This window comes from Syngnathus floridae, chromosome 4 (assembly GCF_059516105.1).
Source record: "Syngnathus floridae isolate MCC-2025c chromosome 4, RoL_Sflo_1.0, whole genome shotgun sequence".
In the NCBI taxonomy this organism is placed as follows: Eukaryota; Metazoa; Chordata; class Actinopteri; order Syngnathiformes; family Syngnathidae; genus Syngnathus; species Syngnathus floridae.
The window spans coordinates 7,856,153-7,874,302 of record NC_142416.1 but is presented as its reverse complement, the minus strand read 5'-3'; the positions used below and the strand labels follow the sequence as shown (position 1 = coordinate 7,874,302).

General features: G+C 39.4%; 2 protein-coding genes and 1 long non-coding RNA gene across 6 annotated transcripts in view; 2 read left to right on the top strand and 1 right to left on the bottom strand.

The window, feature by feature from the left end:
- The window catches only part of LOC148398684 (insulin-like growth factor-binding protein 4), a 19,162-nt gene extending 11,971 nt beyond the window's left edge, over positions 1–7,191 (top strand). The window contains exons 3-4 of the mRNA XM_088373098.1: positions 2,172–2,297; positions 4,473–7,191. Of these exons, the coding sequence (XP_088229224.1) occupies positions 2,172–2,297; positions 4,473–4,610 (264 nt within the window). The 3' untranslated portion in view covers positions 4,611–7,191. The remainder of the gene's footprint in view (positions 1–2,171; positions 2,298–4,472) is intronic.
- The window catches only part of LOC148398683 (uncharacterized), a 20,626-nt gene extending 10,013 nt beyond the window's left edge, over positions 1–10,613 (bottom strand). Inside the window, exon 1 of the long non-coding RNA XR_015857927.1 lies at positions 10,525–10,613. This is a non-coding gene — a long non-coding RNA (uncharacterized LOC148398683). The remainder of the gene's footprint in view (positions 1–10,524) is intronic.
- Positions 9,937–18,150, top strand: smarce1 (SWI/SNF related BAF chromatin remodeling complex subunit E1). 4 transcript variants are annotated; one of them, XM_088373095.1, is made up of 11 exons: positions 9,938–10,098; positions 10,687–10,736; positions 10,960–11,003; positions 11,198–11,296; positions 12,230–12,310; positions 12,623–12,754; positions 14,326–14,497; positions 16,080–16,252; positions 16,340–16,441; positions 16,822–17,074; positions 17,178–18,150. In XM_088373095.1, the coding sequence occupies exons 2-11, from the start codon at positions 10,730–10,732 to the stop codon at positions 17,381–17,383; spliced, it is 1,269 nt and encodes a 422-aa protein (XP_088229221.1). In that variant the 5' UTR covers positions 9,938–10,098; positions 10,687–10,729; the 3' UTR covers positions 17,384–18,150. The 4 variants fall into 4 exon arrangements, with proteins under 4 accessions (XP_088229223.1, XP_088229222.1, XP_088229221.1 ...); XM_088373094.1 differs by having other exon boundaries at positions 11,198–11,302; XM_088373097.1 differs by lacking the exon at positions 12,623–12,754 and having other exon boundaries at positions 9,937–10,098.

Genomic DNA, 18,150 nt, shown 5'->3' with positions numbered 1-18,150 from the left:
TATCTATCGTTATATGAGACTGTGGAATATTTTGAAGTGCAAGCGCCCTCAGCCACGCGCACCCATTGTTGACAAAGAACCATCGATGGATTTAATGAGTTGGAGTGACACAGATGATTTTATAAACGTATTATTCATGTAATCGTTTTCTTTAATAACTCTATATGTTACGTCAGGCCCATTCTCAGCTCTTCGTTTGTGTTTGTCACGTTAGCATACCTATCGTTTAGCCTGTTGCTATCTATCGAACGATCGATGGAGTTAATGAATTGGAGTGACACCGATGGTTTTATAAACATGTTATTCATGTAATAGTTGTCCTAAATCACTCTATATGTTACATCAGGCCCGTTCTCAGCTCTTTGTTTGTGTTTGTCACATTAGCATACCTATCGTTTAGCCTGTTGTTGCTATCGTTTAGCCTGTTGTTGCTCGTTCATGACCGTTTTTGATGTGGGATTTTGTCGAATAAATTGCCCCCCAAAATGCGACTTATACTCCGGAGCGACTTATATATGTTTTTTTTCACTTTTTGGGGCATTTTATGGCTGGTGCGACTTATACTCCGGAACGACTTATAGTCCGGAAAATACGGTAATAGTACTTGAAGTGAGAGAAACAGCAACGTGTACATATTTTATTATGTTAGACAAACTCATATACTTTTTCATGTTCATATATGTGGAAATCCTCTTATTATTTTATATAAACATAACTGCTCAATCAGAACACAGATACAGCACCCGGAGCTCTGTAACCTCCCAAGACACATAGGCACAGACGGCAGACACACACACACACACACACGCACACACACACGCGCACACACACACACACACGTGCACACACACACACACACACATACACACACACACGTGCACACTCACACACACACAGACATGGCGGTGACTCTCCAATACACACAGATACCAAATGGTCAGGTGACGCTTTCCCGCCTTTTCCGGACAGTATAAAACCTTCTGACCTGGAGAATGGGGGTTGTTTTTCATCTGCTGCCGTGCCTTGTGTACTGGCCGCCATTAAACAACTCAAACTCTTGGCAATAAAGAACCAACTGTTACTCCACATCTTTGTTTTCCTTGCTCAACAACGGACATCTCAACAACACGCAACATTAGTGTAAAAAGTGCAGGCATGTAAATATGAGGCCTGTGTAACTGGGATCATATTTGTTTGGGAATGGTTGGGAAGTTTGACTCAGGTACTGAGGCTTTTCTGAATAAAATTGTTATTGTAAATTTGTTACTCAGCATGCCTCAATCGTTATTTGCGTAACCCATATTTGTCATCTTTATTGTTGGTGCTGAAAACAAAACCACAACACAAAAGACAGATCACATATAAGTTCATTTAAATATTTGACTAATGTATTTTATAGTGATTTGCTTATTTTACTAGTCCACTGCATTATTGGTAGACAAATCTCCAATGAGAGAGTGGGTGCAAACATAGAGTTGAGACGATTTTAAGCATATGACAATAGAATGAATACTATATCCATCCATCCATTTTCTGAACCGCTTAGTCCCCACGGGGGTCGCGGGTGTGCTGGAGCCTATCCCAGCCGTCAACGGGCAGTAGGCGGGGGACACCCTGAACCGTTTGCCAGCCAATCGCAGGGCACACAGAGACAAACAATCATTTGCATTCGCACTCACACCTAGGGACAATTTGGGGTGCTCAATCGGCCTGCCAAGCATGTTTTTGGGATGTGGGAGGAAACTGGAGTGCCCGGAGAAAATGCACGCGGGCCTGGGGAGAACATGCAAACTCCACACAGGGAGAGCCGGAGGTGGAATCGAACACACACCCTCCTAACTGTGAGGCGGACGTGCTACCCAGTGCTCCAACGAGCCGCCTGAACACTATAAGTTTAGTATAAAAAACCTGCAACAAAACTTTCATCTAATTAGGAGAATGAAATTACAGTGTGACTGCTGGTGTACACAATACTTCATGAAAAGTGTTTTTTTTAACAAGGGGCTTCAATACACTATGTATATGCAAAAAAAAGTATGCTTTTTTTTATTAGCTTCTCTCTGACGTAATTGATGAAAGCGCAGCCGTGTATATACTATAGATGAGATGAGCGCAATTGTTTTGTACGGGTTTGCAACCCCGATGTTCATTGACAATGGTGTCTCCCTCAGGCTCCATGTCGTGCTGAGCTCCAGAGAGCACTGGACAGATTGGCATCCAATTCCCGCACCCATGATGATCTCTTCACAATTCCCATTCCCAACTGTGATAAGAATGGAGATTTCCACACTAAACAGGTTTGTAAGATGAAGCACAAAATTCCTGGCTCTTATTAATATATAATGCAAAACGAAAGGCTGATGTTTATACCTCAAGTAGTTATCTTTCAAACTACATCAACAGTTTTTGAGCCAGAGTACAAAACATGCCTGGAACAGATTAAACATTGCCTTACGAGTGCAAAATCAACACAAATGTGTCCAAGTAGACACTCCTTTGAGATCACCAAGTTCTTGTTTGTTATTTAATTTTTTTTATCTTACATGAAAAATTATTTCCTTTTCCATTCAGCATTCAAGAGCTGAACAGTGTATATGAAATGCATTGATGTGATGCTCATGACCAATTGCATTGCAACAATGGCTGCAGTTAGCCTTTGGACATAGTTACTTTTATTTTGATATTTTTTTGCAAGATACAATTCAGATTAGATGACAGACAATGAGAGAAAGCAAGAGAGTGCAAGAGAGAGAGAGAGAGAGAGAGAGAGAGAGAGAGAGAGAGAGAGAGAGAGAGAGAGAGAGAGATTGATTGCTTTGAGCTTATTGTGCAATCATAGAAAAGCTCTGAAAAGGCACACGTCCTTACCAGACTAACATAATACTGATTGTGCAAAATGCTTAAAACTATCCCTGTCTGCAGAAGTTCAAATTTGTTGACTGTTAGAAACTGCGATAAAAAGTCCTGGGAAGTAAAGCACAACTAAAAACATTTTATGGAAGAGTTGCTGCGTTGTTGATTAGCCTTAAAAGCCCTATAAAATTCATTATTATATGTTGTGTGGGAAGCATGCAAAGAATCTCCATTGCTTCAATTATAATAGCTAACACTTTGTGATTCAGGAATTTATCAAGATATGTAGTCCATATAATTAAAGCGCTTCTATGAATAAACATTGTTCTGGCAAAAAACAGCATTTACACGGTGTGATGTGGGTGTGACTGGTTGTTTTCCTGTATGTGTGGCCTGCGACTGGCTGGCGAGCACTTCAGGGTGTAGTCCGCCTTTCATCAGCTGGGATAGGCTTCAGCACCCCCGTGACCCTAAACAGGATAAGCGGTGTTGAAAATGGATGGATGGATAAAATCTATGTTTCTTGTTTTCTATATATATTTGCTTGGCGTGGCCTTCGTTGATGTTCCATTACAACAATCATTAATCAATTGGGGCTACTGCACATTTGAAGTGTACGGAGTTTGCCATAGGATTTCCAAGGTTGTAGTCAACCCCCAAAAAGGATCTTGGTCAACTTTCGGTCGTCCAAATTTTCGACCATCCGTTTGGGAAAAAAAAAAACCAATAACAAAAACTGGCCGCATTAAAATAATAAATTGATCCATTTGGAAATCATTCAGTCAATTTTTACGCATGTTGTACATTAAAAATATAAATTGATCCACCACTGAAAAAAATTAGAAATCATTCAGTCCATCTTTACTCATGTTGTACATTAAAATTATAAATTGATCCACCACTGGAAAAAATGAAAATAACTCAATGGATGACCACAGTTCAGTTTTGGGCAGGATTTCCATTCAGTAAATGTACGTATGTACATAGCTCTCACTTAACCGAAGTACATTCTAGTAATGAGTTAATTAAGTTTTTTGCATTCATCTTTACTAAATACTGTCAAAATAAATGAAATATTTCCTTTAAATTTTTTTTATTGAGTTGTTCAAACTCACCTTAATCAAATGCAGCCTAAATATAATAAGTACATTGACTAGCCTAAATCGATTTATATTTATTTGACTCAATTTGGTATAAATACAAGTAGTTTTTTACTTCTACTGTATTACTCCTATTCCTAGCCCCATTTTCGGCACACGTAACACAAAACCTGCGGAATGGTTTTTTTACTTTACCGACCAACTGACCTACCAACCTTAGTACCGCTCGACCTTACTACCGACCGATGGGCGGACGGACGGACGTATGTACGTACGGACGGACGGACGGACGGACCGACCTACCTGACCGATTGACCTACCTACCTACCTACCTACCTACCTACCTACCTACCTACCTACCTACCTACCTACCTACCTACCTACCTACCTACCTACCTACCTACCTACCTACCTACCTACCTACCTACCTACCTACCTACCTACTGTACAGAGTATACTGTATATTTCACACTACATTTAATCATGTAACCCAAGAATGACTGTAATTTCTGCCCACAGTGCCATCCAGCGCGTGATGGCCTGCGAGGAAAGTGTTGGTGTGTGGATCAGAAGACGGGCATGAGACTGCCTGGCCCGCTCGAGCTCCGAGGGGAACTGGACTGCCACGAGTTAATGACAGCTACTTTGAGGGATTGAAAGCAAGGGATTCCATGAGGGTACAGGAGCAGCTTAGTTCAATTGGTGCTTATGAGCTGATCTACGTAAGAAAACGCCCCACAGTCTCACTTCATTTGAGGCCTACGGTACTTGAGCTAGTGCAACAACAGGAATGAGTTTAAAATTGAAATGAGTCTTTTGTTGTTGTTGCGTTTTTTTTCTGTATGTATGTGAGTCTTTTGGGCACTTGCCATGTGTTGTTTCTACGATGCGATGTTATGACTTGTAGTCATTTGATACTGTATGTGCTTTAACAGGGGGCAGTAAAAAAAAAAAAAGCACAAGAGGGAAATGTGTCATTTTCTCTAGTATTAAGTAGGTTAAGATTAGGAAACCAACGAGTATAGTAGTATACAAGTACAGTTCATCCATTTGACAGATCAAATTAGTCCAACAAGAGAACGGCCAGGCCCTTCTTCCATTAGCAGATGATTCAATTTTTGCAGTATGCAAATGTGAAAGCAAGACCAGTTTGGAAACAACATAACATTAAACTGTTGCTATGTGAGAGAAGATTTGTTTTCCTTTCCAATATAAACAGTCTACTCACTTTTTGGAAACGACTTGTCATTAGCACACTGGTCCCAAAAGACCAGAAATACTGTGCTAAAAATAACCAGGATAATCTTATTTTTCCAGCTGCAGCTAATATACTAGATGGCTCTGACATAGTGTGCTTTGATATAGTTATTATAATAATTTGATATGACACTTGGGTGGTGGGATGCATTGATTGTTCCAACACATACACAATCTGTATTTCTTTTGGGACCATGATTGATTTGGACTCAGAAGATTTTGGAGCATTAATTAAATATGCTACTCATATGTGATATACAGATTCAATGCGTCCAGCAGATATCCATGACGTCGCTGTCGGGCGGAAACTTCAAACTGTCAAAATGACGAGGTTACAAGAACTAAAAAAACAAAACAAACGTCAGCTTGTTTTGAGTTCCCAGGCACCACATTGTTCAAGTTGTATTATTCCTTATATTGCTATTGCACACTCACATCAACATCATACTAACTAAAAAAAAATCAATATGCTAAAAAATGATGATGCCATTGCTTAAAATAGACCAAATAGAATCCTGCAGGAGCCAGTCTTTCAAAGTCCGTGGTCATGTCCAGCGACAAGGGTGAAACGCCTTTCAAGCACCCACCGTGCAAAAGACCTTTGAAAATGCCACAAAAGCAAACGACTGCCCCACGCAAAAGCCTTCTTGAAGGTTTAAAGCCATGTAATAAATAAAACAATGAGTTGATTCTGAAAACCTGTATATAGAAAACCACAACACTTGTAATTCAAATAAAGTTAGGTTGGCGAAAGGAAAAGTTTTATTATATTTCATAGCTTGGTGACTGATAACTTACCCATCAAATCAAATTCTATTATGCTCCTGTTATCTTGTTTACAATGACAAAAGTTGGTTAGACGGAAAGAGAGCGAGAGCAAAATCAACGCAGCAGCTTTAAAAATTCCCTAAACCAAAAAGTCTAACTTCCCAAAGACATTAATGATGTTGGTATTAAATGCGGAACTTCACATAGACAGTGACTATTTGTTAACTTCTAAACACATTTATCTGTCCAACTGCCTTTGTCATTCATAAAGTTAGTCAGTTATTTTCTGAGGCATCCTAACTAAACAAACGATTGAAGATGTATGTCTCTTGATCCTTAACTTTGCTGTACTGAACGGTAATCACATTTCATAACTATAGAATGTATAGAAAATAAAGTCATGTTGCATGTAGAACAATCAGCCTGAGGCTGAAAAAATGTTGTGTGTCTTGTCCACTCCAGGACAGCTATATTCAAACACTGAAGTGATCAACAATCTGAAAGCAAGTTTTGCATCCAGAGAAATGATTAGTTACATGGTTATTGTTTATTTGAAAAAAATGTAAACATTGTAAAGCATTAATTAAAACATTTTACAAACTGCATTGCAGGAGTTTTTTTTTTTTTTTTTTAACTTTGTACTCTTAGTAATAAGATTTCCGTTTGTTAATTAGCTTTTGACGTTGCAATCAGTTGGTAGCAATTATATTCTTTTTTTATTCAAATTTAGTCACGATTTATGGATACATTGTAGCATTGATGTATTTTGAAAATGCAGCAGTTTACATAAGATTCATGGTGACTAAGCAATCAAATTATTCACCTGCTTGGCATCAACTTCTAAACAATAATCATGATCATCTGATCAGGTCTTATACAGCCTAAAAACATTGTGTCACACAGATAGTTTCAAAACAAATTATATGATGAGATTGGTTATTTAAAACCACATACTGCTAGTTTTTGAAACACTTTCTTGAAGATCTTTTTCTTTCTTTCTTTCTTTCTTTCTTTCTTTCTTTCTTTCTTTCTTTCTTTCTTTCTTTCTTTCATCTAAGATGGATGTGATTGCAATTTTTCATGTACTTTTTGTCAGAGTAGCAACCTTTATGCTGGATCAAAACTCACTCTGGGGAAATTTATACATATATCAACACATCAACAATTTATCTAATTGCGAAAGAAAGTAAATAAAATGTTTTACATGCATGAATGAAGTTCTTAGCATTTCTTTTCATCTTAGCATTTGAATTAGCACAGTTGCACACGTTTCTTTAGCTTTCTGAAATAAAATGAAAAAATATAAACAAGGTTCCTATTTTAGGAAGGTGACTATTTAATAACTGACAAGTTTGACAACACAGTGATGATGACAACTATGTATTTGTATCAGTATTTTTCCTTTGTATAAATCACTTAATATTACTACTATAAATAAATTTGGAGTTTTGTACTAAATATGTACTAAATAAATTGGGTACTTGCTATGGTTTATTGGGGCTGTGTGTTGTGCATTATAAAAAAATGAGAAAAACAATTTAATTATACTCACAGCAAGCCTTCAGGGAAAACCTCTGTTATAATACATCATAATATCCTGACCTCAGCAGCTTCTAAAAATACCTCCAATGCCCAGCACAGTGTAAACTTTCAAGTCTGCTTAGTTCCAGTAAGTGGGTCCATTTTGGGGAGCTCTGGAGGCTTAAGAACTGTGCTTGTATCTGCATTACAGGAACAGCTTTTTGGGTCATCCACTGACTGATTTAAAATGTCACAAGCCCACTCTCAGCCCTTGGGCATCCACAGCTGTGCCTGCGAGGCCCTGTGTCTGTGTGCAAGTGTGTGTGCATGTTATACCTGCATATCAGATTAAAGGAGCCGTACAACCTCCACCTTCGCTCACTAGTTCAACCAAATCTGATCCAAGTGTGAAATCTGGAGATTTTTGGGCATTTAAAAAAACTATTCTTACGGTTGCTGCGTCTGTTGCAAACAATAAAACAATTTTTCCATACAGTTTGTGAGTTGTGGATGATTGCAACCTATCAGACCTGCCTTTGGATGAGAGGCGGGGTCAGATCACCAGCCAGTTTGCCTGGCACATAGAGACAAACAATCTTTCAAACTCACATTCCTTACCCTGAAGACAATTTAGTATTCACTGAATCTAACATGCATGTTTATGAAATGCTGGAGGAAGCTGCAGTACTGCACCCAAAATCCATGTGGAGATTTAAACCCAGATCATCTGACTGTGAAGCAGATGTGTTAACCACTTAAAGCAATGTGCTGCCATCCATATACATGGGTGTGCTGGGTTAGGGTTAGTCACCTGACAATGCATACACACTGGACTGAACACCAGCCAACCGCAGTAAACATATATAGTGACATGATAAAGAATTTGTTCAAATTCTTATTATTTAGTTTCCTCACTTTAATGTTAAAGCTCATCCATCCGTCCGTCCGTCCGTCCGTTGGTCCACTTACTACCGGTTATCCAGGGTCGGGTCGCAGAGGCAGCAGCTTCAGCAGGGAAGCCCAAACTTCCCTTTCCCCAGCCATTTCTTCCAGCTGTTCCGGAGGGATCCTAAGGTGTTCCCGGGCCAGTCGGGAGACATAATCTCTCCCTCCAGCATGTCCTATGTCCCTCTCAGGTTGTCTTCCCGGTGGAACATGCTCAGAACAGCTCATTAGGGAGGTGTCCACCTCATGTGGTTCCTCTCAATGCGGAGGAGCAGCGGCTTGACTATTTGCTTCTAGCATATATAACATGTTTATAACCTTTTAAATTAAGTTTTGCCATTTACAAACATTGGTTTAATGATTGTTGAGTGAATTCATGTTATTGTAGTGCATTGGTGGACTGGGTCCTTTTTTTCCTGACTTTGCAACTTTGATCTCACAGTTTAAAGGGGCGTTATAGTGCACTATTCCTAATTGTAAGTGGGAGAACTCTGACTTTGCACATTAATCGAATGCAGCCTAAATCCTCTCAAAATCAACTGCCAACATAGCGGACATACAAATACAAACAAACACAGCACTACACCGGGCTAGTGGGTTCTATATTCCCGTCAGAAATCTGCGTAGGCCCACTAAAGCCCCTGCAGCATTAGATTTTACATTTGGAAATATTTTTTTTATTTAATCAAGTTTAAATAAGAGAAACAACTTCTAAAGTTACCATTCTGTTCCAATCCAATCCCCATTTCCTTGTTTGTGCTGGACCTGTACTCCGTGTGTGTGTTGGGAAGGGAGGGACAGTAGGAGTCTTTCATTGACTTGCACATTTGGTTTAAGATAGTGCCATTGCCCCATATGTGATCACTGGTAATGTTTTTGCTTAATATGTATTCTTTGGACAGGCGACAAATAGTTACAACTTTTATGTCAAACATGCTCATGCAGTGTATTATACTTTCACTTGGGGGATAATTGATTATTATAAACTATAAAAAGACGCCTTTATTAGGTAATGATTGATTTTTTTTCTCAGCCCCCCACTCCTCTTTTGGTCTTTGAATGATGTCAATGTACCAGAAGGCAATACAACCAATTATCATTCGTAAAACACATTTTATTCAGGTTGAACGGATAGAGATATAGGCAAAACCCAGAGAGCTTTCAGCTGTTTATATTAAGGGAACACACTATTACAACTAAAGACCTTTAGCAGCTCCAAATATGTGAACAAGAATGCAAAGCATGTCACCTCTAATAACACGGGAGCATTGAAAACAGAAACATCAATTTCTCCTACAGCTCCACACACAGTACTGGATTCTGTTGCTAAATATAACCAGTCTAATCAAAGCTTATACGTTGCGCCTAACAATTATATTTGCATTTGCTTTATTGTTTCATATCTGTCTTTTTCAACAGCAATTAATAATATAATATCAGACATTCTTGCATCAGAAAGCAGCGACGCAAAAAACATTAGGGAGGCGGGGTGAAGTGTGGTTATGGTGTGTGTCGATTGGCGGCGGTCGAGAAGCCTTCATTCATCGAAACGCCTTTCATTCGTAGTAGTGTGAAACCGGGCCATCTGCGCGAGTTGGCCGGTTAACATTCGAGTCAAAGCGTATGATACTATTGAGGTGACTCGGCTTTTAGGGTGAGTTTGCCCCCACCTCAACGTGTTATCATTAGAACTGACGAGAAATCGTTTGATTGTCTTACCAAGACGCTATTACGTCGGTGCAGCTAGTTAGCACGCTCGTGAAGCTAAGTCATCATGCTAGCACCAAGCATTTGCTAGCTTCTGTTATCTGAGCATTAGTCCTACATTGTAAATTCCCTTATAAATCACCACCCTTCATCTGATCCCTTTCAATTCCCCACTAGTAAATTACTGATCTCTGATTTAAGTTTTACCTCAGTCTTTCGATTCGATGGCTCGCACGCTATCGATCTATTGTTATTGTCTTTCTTGCCTGCTTGTTAGCTTAGCATTGGCGCGTTATTTTGTACTCCGCAAGAACGAATCGTTTCCCCCATTACTCTGATTGCGCTGCGTGCTATCATTAAGAAAGTAGCTTACTTGTTATGGTGCGAAATTATTGCATGAAGTCCCAGCCTGGCACGACATTGTCTTACTCATTAGCCAGCCCTCATTCAGAGCGAGCGTCTTCCAAGTGTTAAGAAAAACTTATAGATATGCCAATGCGCATTTATTTATACGTATTTCTAAATGTGTGTTTAGAAATTGATGACTGGCCCGGATCAAAACCTGGATCAGTGCCACGATGTCTAGTAAGATGTTTTTTTTATCTTGTGTGATTGGGGGGGTAAAACTGCTTGGGAAACATGTTAATAATGTGAGGTAATTATAATCGAGTGGGAATTCTTGCTGTACGGTAAGTGTACATTTTTTTAGCAGACGAGTTGAAATCATTATAATTTTTAAATGATTATAAGTTTCGATTATAATTTTTAAATAAATTTATTTTTCATTGGGCCTATTTTCAATTTTCAGAGAGGCCATCCTATGCTCCTCCCCCTCCCCCTGCACCTACAACTGTAAGTATAGCACATATTTAACCTCAAATAATGACTTGGTATCTGAGTTATATATATATGTATTTTCATAAATTTTCCCGCTTTGGTAATTGTGCTACTGCAATTTATTTTGTTCTCATATACTCATCTTTACTGGTTTCTTTCCTATCTTTAAGCCATTTCTCCTTTGTGTATGTCCCATTTGTTTCCAATAGCAAATGCCCAATACAGCAGGATTTGTGGGGTACAACCCCTACAGCCATCTGGCCTACAACAACTACAGACTGGGAGGGAGCCAAAGCAGCAACAGTCGGGTAACGGTATGAATATTGTCATAGCAAAAACAAAGATGCGCATCTCTTTAAAGATGTGTATCTATTTGTTTCCAGTAAATTAAATACACTACACTGCAAGTTGGCGTGCTCAATTTGTCACTTGTCTCAAGAACCTGTGAGCATCGCCAAAAATGCAGCCATTCACCTGACTCACCTTTGTTTGAATACATTGTGTGAAGCTTTGCACCTTCTCCCTTGAAAGAATATTCATAAGACAGTGTGAAACACAGCATTCCAAACTGCTTTTGCTGAGTCCTGACTTCATAATAGTGCAGACTGGCTTATCATCAGTTTATTCAAACGCCACCTGCCTTGGATTGCTGCATTTCTGACAGCCATGTTAAGTAACCCATGCCATTCCTGTTGCTATGGAATTATTCACTTGCTGCTTGGCATGATTTTGGCCGCTGAACAGTAATTCAGTCACTGCATGAAAGCTGTGCTTGGCTAACTCTGATAATGGTGTCATGTCACATAGCAGACAATTTAATTTTTTACGTATAGCTGATTCTATTCTCTCATAGTGTGGTACTGCACTTTTTTAAAGCGATTATAAATTTTGGTGACAGTTGTGCTTAATACCAAGTCGTCTTTTTTTTTTTTTTTTTTTTTACACAGCATACCCTCAAATATAGACATGTAGTTCGCATGGTTTCCGGATATGAATGATGGGCAAATGAAGCTTCAAGATGATTCATGACCCCGCTGTTATGTTTACTTAGACCTCTAGATGGCACTCTGTTCACCGAAAATCTAAAAGCCCACGACTTGCCATTTCTTAAAACCGTCACTTTAAACCAACATTGCCATCTAGAGGAGCCAAAGAATACAACAACTGGTTCATGAAGCTTCATTTTCCCATCACTCCCAGATATTGTATAAGCTCTCTGTTTTGTGCTTTCTTTTTGTCAGAATTCCTCTGGAATAAATATACCAAAGCCACCCAAGCCTCCTGATAAGCCACTGATGCCGTATATGAGATACAGTCGTAAGGTAACTACTGTACACTTTGTGAAATCTTTGTGTTTTGCATCATTGATTCATCATGTGCGCAATTGGAACACTTTAACAATTTTTGTGTATGTCAAATATAAACTGTTTGAAATGTCAGTGTTGCTTATCAAGGTAGGTGTTTTAAAATTTAGCCAGTACACACTTAGGACAGTCCTTTATCAACTTTGGAGATGGCGCTTAAAGCACACGGCCTCCTCTGGTTTGTGACCTCTCTGCAAAGAGATAACCACTTATAGCCCCTCCAACCCAACCCAACCCAATCCCACCCCCATGTCTGGTTCTCATCACCAGGTTTGGGATCAAGTAAAAGCCTCCAATCCCGATCTGAAGCTATGGGAAATTGGGAAGATAATCGGTGGCATGTGGAGGGACCTCACTGATGAGGAGAAACAGGATTATTTGAATGACTACGAAGCAGAGAAGGTTGGTTGTTTTACAAAGAATGTTTGTGGGTCTTTCATGACTGATGACCACGAGCTACAGCGAATATAAAACATCTACACACCCATGTTCAAATCTTTTTTTGTGTGTGTGATATAAATTAAAACCACGTGACCGCAGTAAAATAAGATGATCTAACACTTGCATAACTCATCTGGAGTAAAAAAGGATGGTAGCTACACAACATTAAATCCTGACATAACTGGAGAAACTAATTTATATTCAATCTCTGGTAAATGGGAGTCAACACACAACTGCAAACATCCAATATTCCCCACGTAAGAGTTCAGATATTCTAGTAATCTGTTCCCGACATCTTTTTTGCCTTCTAGCAGAAACCTGAACACTTTGAACTAACACTGGCTGATATTTAAAACTTTATAATTCCTTCCATCTTTACTAATACCCCAGTTCAAAAGCATGATGTTGCCACTACTTTGCTTCAGTGCAGGCATGTTCATTTGGTTTGTTGTGTTTGCAATTTAGGGCTGGATGATATATTGTTATCTTACTGAAATCGACATGAACATTCAAGATGTTAACATTGAAATTAGGATGATATCAGTCACATGACCTTATCAGGCTTGGATTTCATATAAAGCTCCGTCACCAACGACATGACTCTTTTCAAGTTTGGCGTTGATCGACAGGCTGAAGCCAGCCAATACAAATCTACTTGCGTAGGTAGCGGGAGGCAACAAGCGGAAAACAAGTGGTAGACTATATTTTCATATTCAGTTAACCTGCTGCTGTGATTGTTCTGTAGAAAGAACATCTCGCTGTAGTTAACAATGAATAATTTTGCCAAAGGCCTGCATATTCCATTTAAAAAATTTCAGCCGGACTACAATTATGGCAGCAAAAACTGTTGCCAATGCAATATTAACCCAAATTGATTAAAACTTACTCTAGAATTACCTCCCCTAAAATGTGAGACAAGTCCTTTGTTTTTAAAAATAATTTTTATTTGGCTCGCAACTGACCGCGTTATTGTACAAGTACTGTATATTATTTTGTGTTTTCACGGTCTTTGTGGTTGTCCCAATGTTATATGTGAAGTGTTTTATTACAGCTGCAGCTGTTGTAAAATGCACTATGTAAAAAAAGTTGGATTGTTCTGTAGGATGTGTCTCCTAAATGTCAAGAAAAGCCTGAACATGTAAACCTTTGGGGTTAATGAGTGGCACTGCAGCAGATGTCGGCTCCCATTTAACACGAGTTTGAATGTGATTGGTCAATTCTGAACATGACCTGTTATAAGAGGGTGTTCACAATTTGCAACCACATTATTCCTTGTTGCCCTTTTTGAAATGCTTTTCTTTCAGTTGTGTTGTGCAGGTTATAAGTGGGCAAATGGTCTCGGTCTCTAGTTTTATATCACAAAAGTATTTGATCGGGCTTTTGTAGAATGACGTGTCTCCGGAAGTTGCGGGTCCCTCTAGTCCTCATTAGTTCCTGTATAAGAATCCCGCGTAACCTCTTTTCTTATCTTGATTTTAGCTGGTGTGTGCTTGCTTGCCTTCTCCTTGTAATTCTTGTCATCTCCAACATAGATTGAATATAATGAAAGCATGAAGGCCTATCACAACTCGCCAGCTTACCTGGCCTACGTCAATGCAAAAAGCCGTGCTGAGGCAGCACTCGAAGAAGAGAGCCGTCAGCGGCAGTCTCGACTGGATAAGGGCGAGCCATACATGAGTATTCAGCCCGCTGAGGATCCAGATGGTAAGGCCACTCACTCGGCTTCCTTGGAAATCCACCACACATTACAACAGTGCGGCAATTACTTTAGTGGGACCACACAAACAGTTCTCTTGTATTTTCCACTGACACCACTCCCTTTTTTTTTTTTTTGTGATTTAATTTTGCTTATTATTTGTTTCAGAGTGGCCAGTATTCTGCAAAATGCACTTTCTTTTTGTTCCTGTTTTAAACGCACGCACACCAGAAGAATATGTTAACATGAGCTACACCCATGTGAAGGAAATGAAACTTGCACTGAGTGTAGATGCTGACAGTGGAAGATAACGAAATTGAAGAAAATTACAGATAACAGCACTTGGAAAGTAACAAGTCAGGCCATAAAATCCCCAGGGTTCGGAGGAGATCTCATGTCCACATTGTTGGTCACGTACAATTAGCTCTCCTCATCATTCAGATTGTGCTTCATTACTTGATGTCTGAAAAGATTTCAACCCAAGTACCGGTTTTTGATATAAATGAGTGAGTTTCATATTTCTGCAGTGTTTAAAATCATAGAAGGTTATGTGTAAGTGCATTATTGTACTAAAAAGAAGCCATGGCTATGAGATACTTTTACCTAAATTAATAGCAAAGATGTCTACCAATAAAATAATTTCAAGCTAGCATCGTGCACACTGATCAGGATGTCTGATCACTCCTTCAAACAGCAAAGCTTATGTAGGAATAGTAGTTTTTATGATTATTTTATTGTTCTATATGTCTTGTAAAGCGCTCCGTTTGTATTGTATTATGTATTGTATCGTAAGATGGCACAACTGTCCTGTTGTTTTCACTCAACCGTGGTCATTTGTGTAGGACAGTTTGGCTATGTTGATGGAAAGGCAAAAACAACCTGTTCATTGAAAGTGCTGTATTATTCCGTGTTAGTGTTTGTATACCCTTGTTTTAGCTAGTCTGGTACACATTTTTTTTTTCTTAACCGTCATAAGGTACAGTTGAAATAGCCTGCATTTGTCATAGATTTTTTTCTCCCCCAACTTTTTAACTGCTCAGTATGGCTAACTTTCATATACTTTCTCTGGGTTGCCAAAAAGGCACGCTTTATGGCAACTAAATTTCATACCATATTTCAAGAAACACTGAACATGTCATATCAGATAGCTGTAGAATAGGTGTGTCAAATTCATTTTTGTTGCGGGCCGCATTGTAGTCATAGCTTCTTTCGGAGGGCCATTATGACTGTCAACCCAAATAAATGTTTGAGCACCTCGTATAATATACAGTAAAAGCTACTACAAAACAAACTTGTTTTCAAATCAGACAAGTAAAAACTGGTCAAATATTAAAAAAAAAAAAGGATATTAAAAGTGAAGACAATTTGCAATTCTAGTAATGACACACGAATTTGATGCACAATTAGTCTTCGCGGGCCACATAAAATGATGTGGCGGGCCGTATCTGCCCCCCCCCGGCCTTGAGTTTGACGCCTGTGTTGTAGAAGGTAAGTTTTGCGTTAATATGTTGCTAAGTAAAATGTTTGCACAGCTTTGAAAATACACTTCTGAGGCTGTAGTTAACATGCAGCTTTTTCATGTTTTTCTAGATTACGATGATGGATTTTCAATAAAGCACTCTGCAGCAGCCCGTTTCCAGCGCAACCACCGTCTGATCAGTGAGATTCTCAGTGAGAGCGTAGTGCCTGATGTGCGCTCTGTCGTCACAACTGCCCGTATGCAAGTCCTTAAGCGTCAGGTCCAGTCTTTGATGGTTCACCAGGTATTATCACGTTTTGCACTTTTATACGTAGGTCCAGAATGTTGGTAGTATTTGGTAACGGTTGTCTCTGGTTGTCTCCTACCACAGAGAAAACTGGAAGCAGAGTTGCTTCAAATTGAAGACCGCCACCAGGATAAGAAACGAAAATTCATTGAAGCCACAGATTCTTTCACAAATGAGCTCAAAAGAGTATGACCTCTTTTTACATCAAACAGTGGTGTAACGTTCCCACGCCAAGCTCATTTTGCATGTTTAATAAACTGTACAGTGAGCAGCTCTGGTTAAGTGCCAGGCTACATCTGCCCCGAGCCACAAGCTTCTGTTAATTTTATCCACATGTGGCAGTCACAAAGCTGTAATCTAACATTGTTTACCCCAAAATGAATTGCTGCATTATTGGGTGCATTATCAACAACTCACAGTAGGTGGTGCCATTTGCCTCCTTTTATGTTCACTATCCATGATAACCTTAGAATTATCAAAACATGAGGCTCCTCCAAAGAGTAAAAGGTTTTTGACAATCCAGATGTTTTGAATGATACTCATTCTGTATCTTATTTTTCTTCCAGCTTTGCTGTATGAAAGTAGAAGTGGATATGGAGAAAATTTCTGCAGAAATCTCTGCAGCAGAAGAGGCAGCCCGCAAACGGATGGCCGAACGGGAGAAAGATGCAGGTGACCGAGGAACTAAAGAGACTCCCACTTGTGGCCCAGCAGCAGCAACAGAAGAAGAAAAACATGGCAAATCACAGCCAAATCCCCTCGGTGAAAGTGCCAATAAGGCAGCTGAGAACAGTGAGTTCGTCTCCAAAGATCCATCAGGTGAGCCATGTAACCAGTCAGGTGATTATGCTCACAGAACAAGCCCTATTTTCTATCACTGTTTTTGCTTTAATGTTCTTTTCCCACTCTTTCACTTTTGCAGGGAAGCCGAAGGCTGCAGAGGAACTTCAGGAACAACCCGGCAGCGAAGAGGGGGCTTCAGAGGACAAGGAAAGTGTCCTCGAAGGAACCATGGAGGAGGGAACCAGTGACAGTAACACAGGTTCTGAAACCACTTCTGCTCAGACAGAAGATGCTTTGACCAGTGAGCCATCTGAGGCTTCCAGCAGGGCAAGATCAACCCACTGAGTCACACCCCTGTGTCGGAACTATCGAACCACCTTTTTACTCTTATGGACGCTCATGAAGTTAACCATCGATTATCTCCTCCCCGCCCCAAAAGCAGAGATGCTCTTTGCAGCAGAAGTCAGCAAATTCATTGTTGTTTGAAAATTAGTGTGCCGCAGGAGCCTGCCTAAAGTAACCAATCCACAGAAAGAACTGATCTAGGCCCACTTAAGCAAATATAGTTTCCTAACTCTTATAACATGTTAAACAACCTCATGTGAATCAAGTGTATGCAACAATGTTTGGTAGTGTAATTTTTGCATGTTTCAATTCCGAATAACTCTTAGTTTTTCCTTAGGCCTCGTGTGATCTTAGCAGTAGACACTGTTCACTACCAGTATTGGTGTTATGGTGACAGAGTATTTTTATGTGTGTGGGGGGTTGCTAGTGGTATAGTGATGCCAACTATCACGCTTGTTCTTCATTTGTTACATTTTTGTTATCCTAGTCCATCTAAAGGTTTTAGATATATCACTCAGTCATCTGTGCTGTACAAAGATCAGATGATCACAAGTATTCTCGAGTTTGGTACCTGTCAGTCAAGTCGAGAGCAGAACATGTCAAATCTAAACTTACTAAGATATTGTCCATACTGCATATGAAGTTTGCTTAGATAAGAATAGCTCATCCATGTTGTCACACAACAGCATGAACAGTCCAGAAAATGCAATTTTAAATATTTTTTCTTGTACACATTTCTGCCAATAAACTTTTATATTCTAAAAACA

What these genes read in the sequence shown, in the direction of transcription:
- smarce1 (XM_088373094.1), top strand. An exon ending in GCCCGCTGAGGATCCAGATG is followed by an intron (nt 14,498 to 16,079) that starts GTAAGGCCACTC and finishes ATGTTTTTCTAG; the next exon opens with ATTACGATGATGGATTTTCA. An exon ending in AGTCTTTGATGGTTCACCAG is followed by an intron (nt 16,253 to 16,339) that starts GTATTATCACGT and finishes CTCCTACCACAG; the next exon opens with AGAAAACTGGAAGCAGAGTT.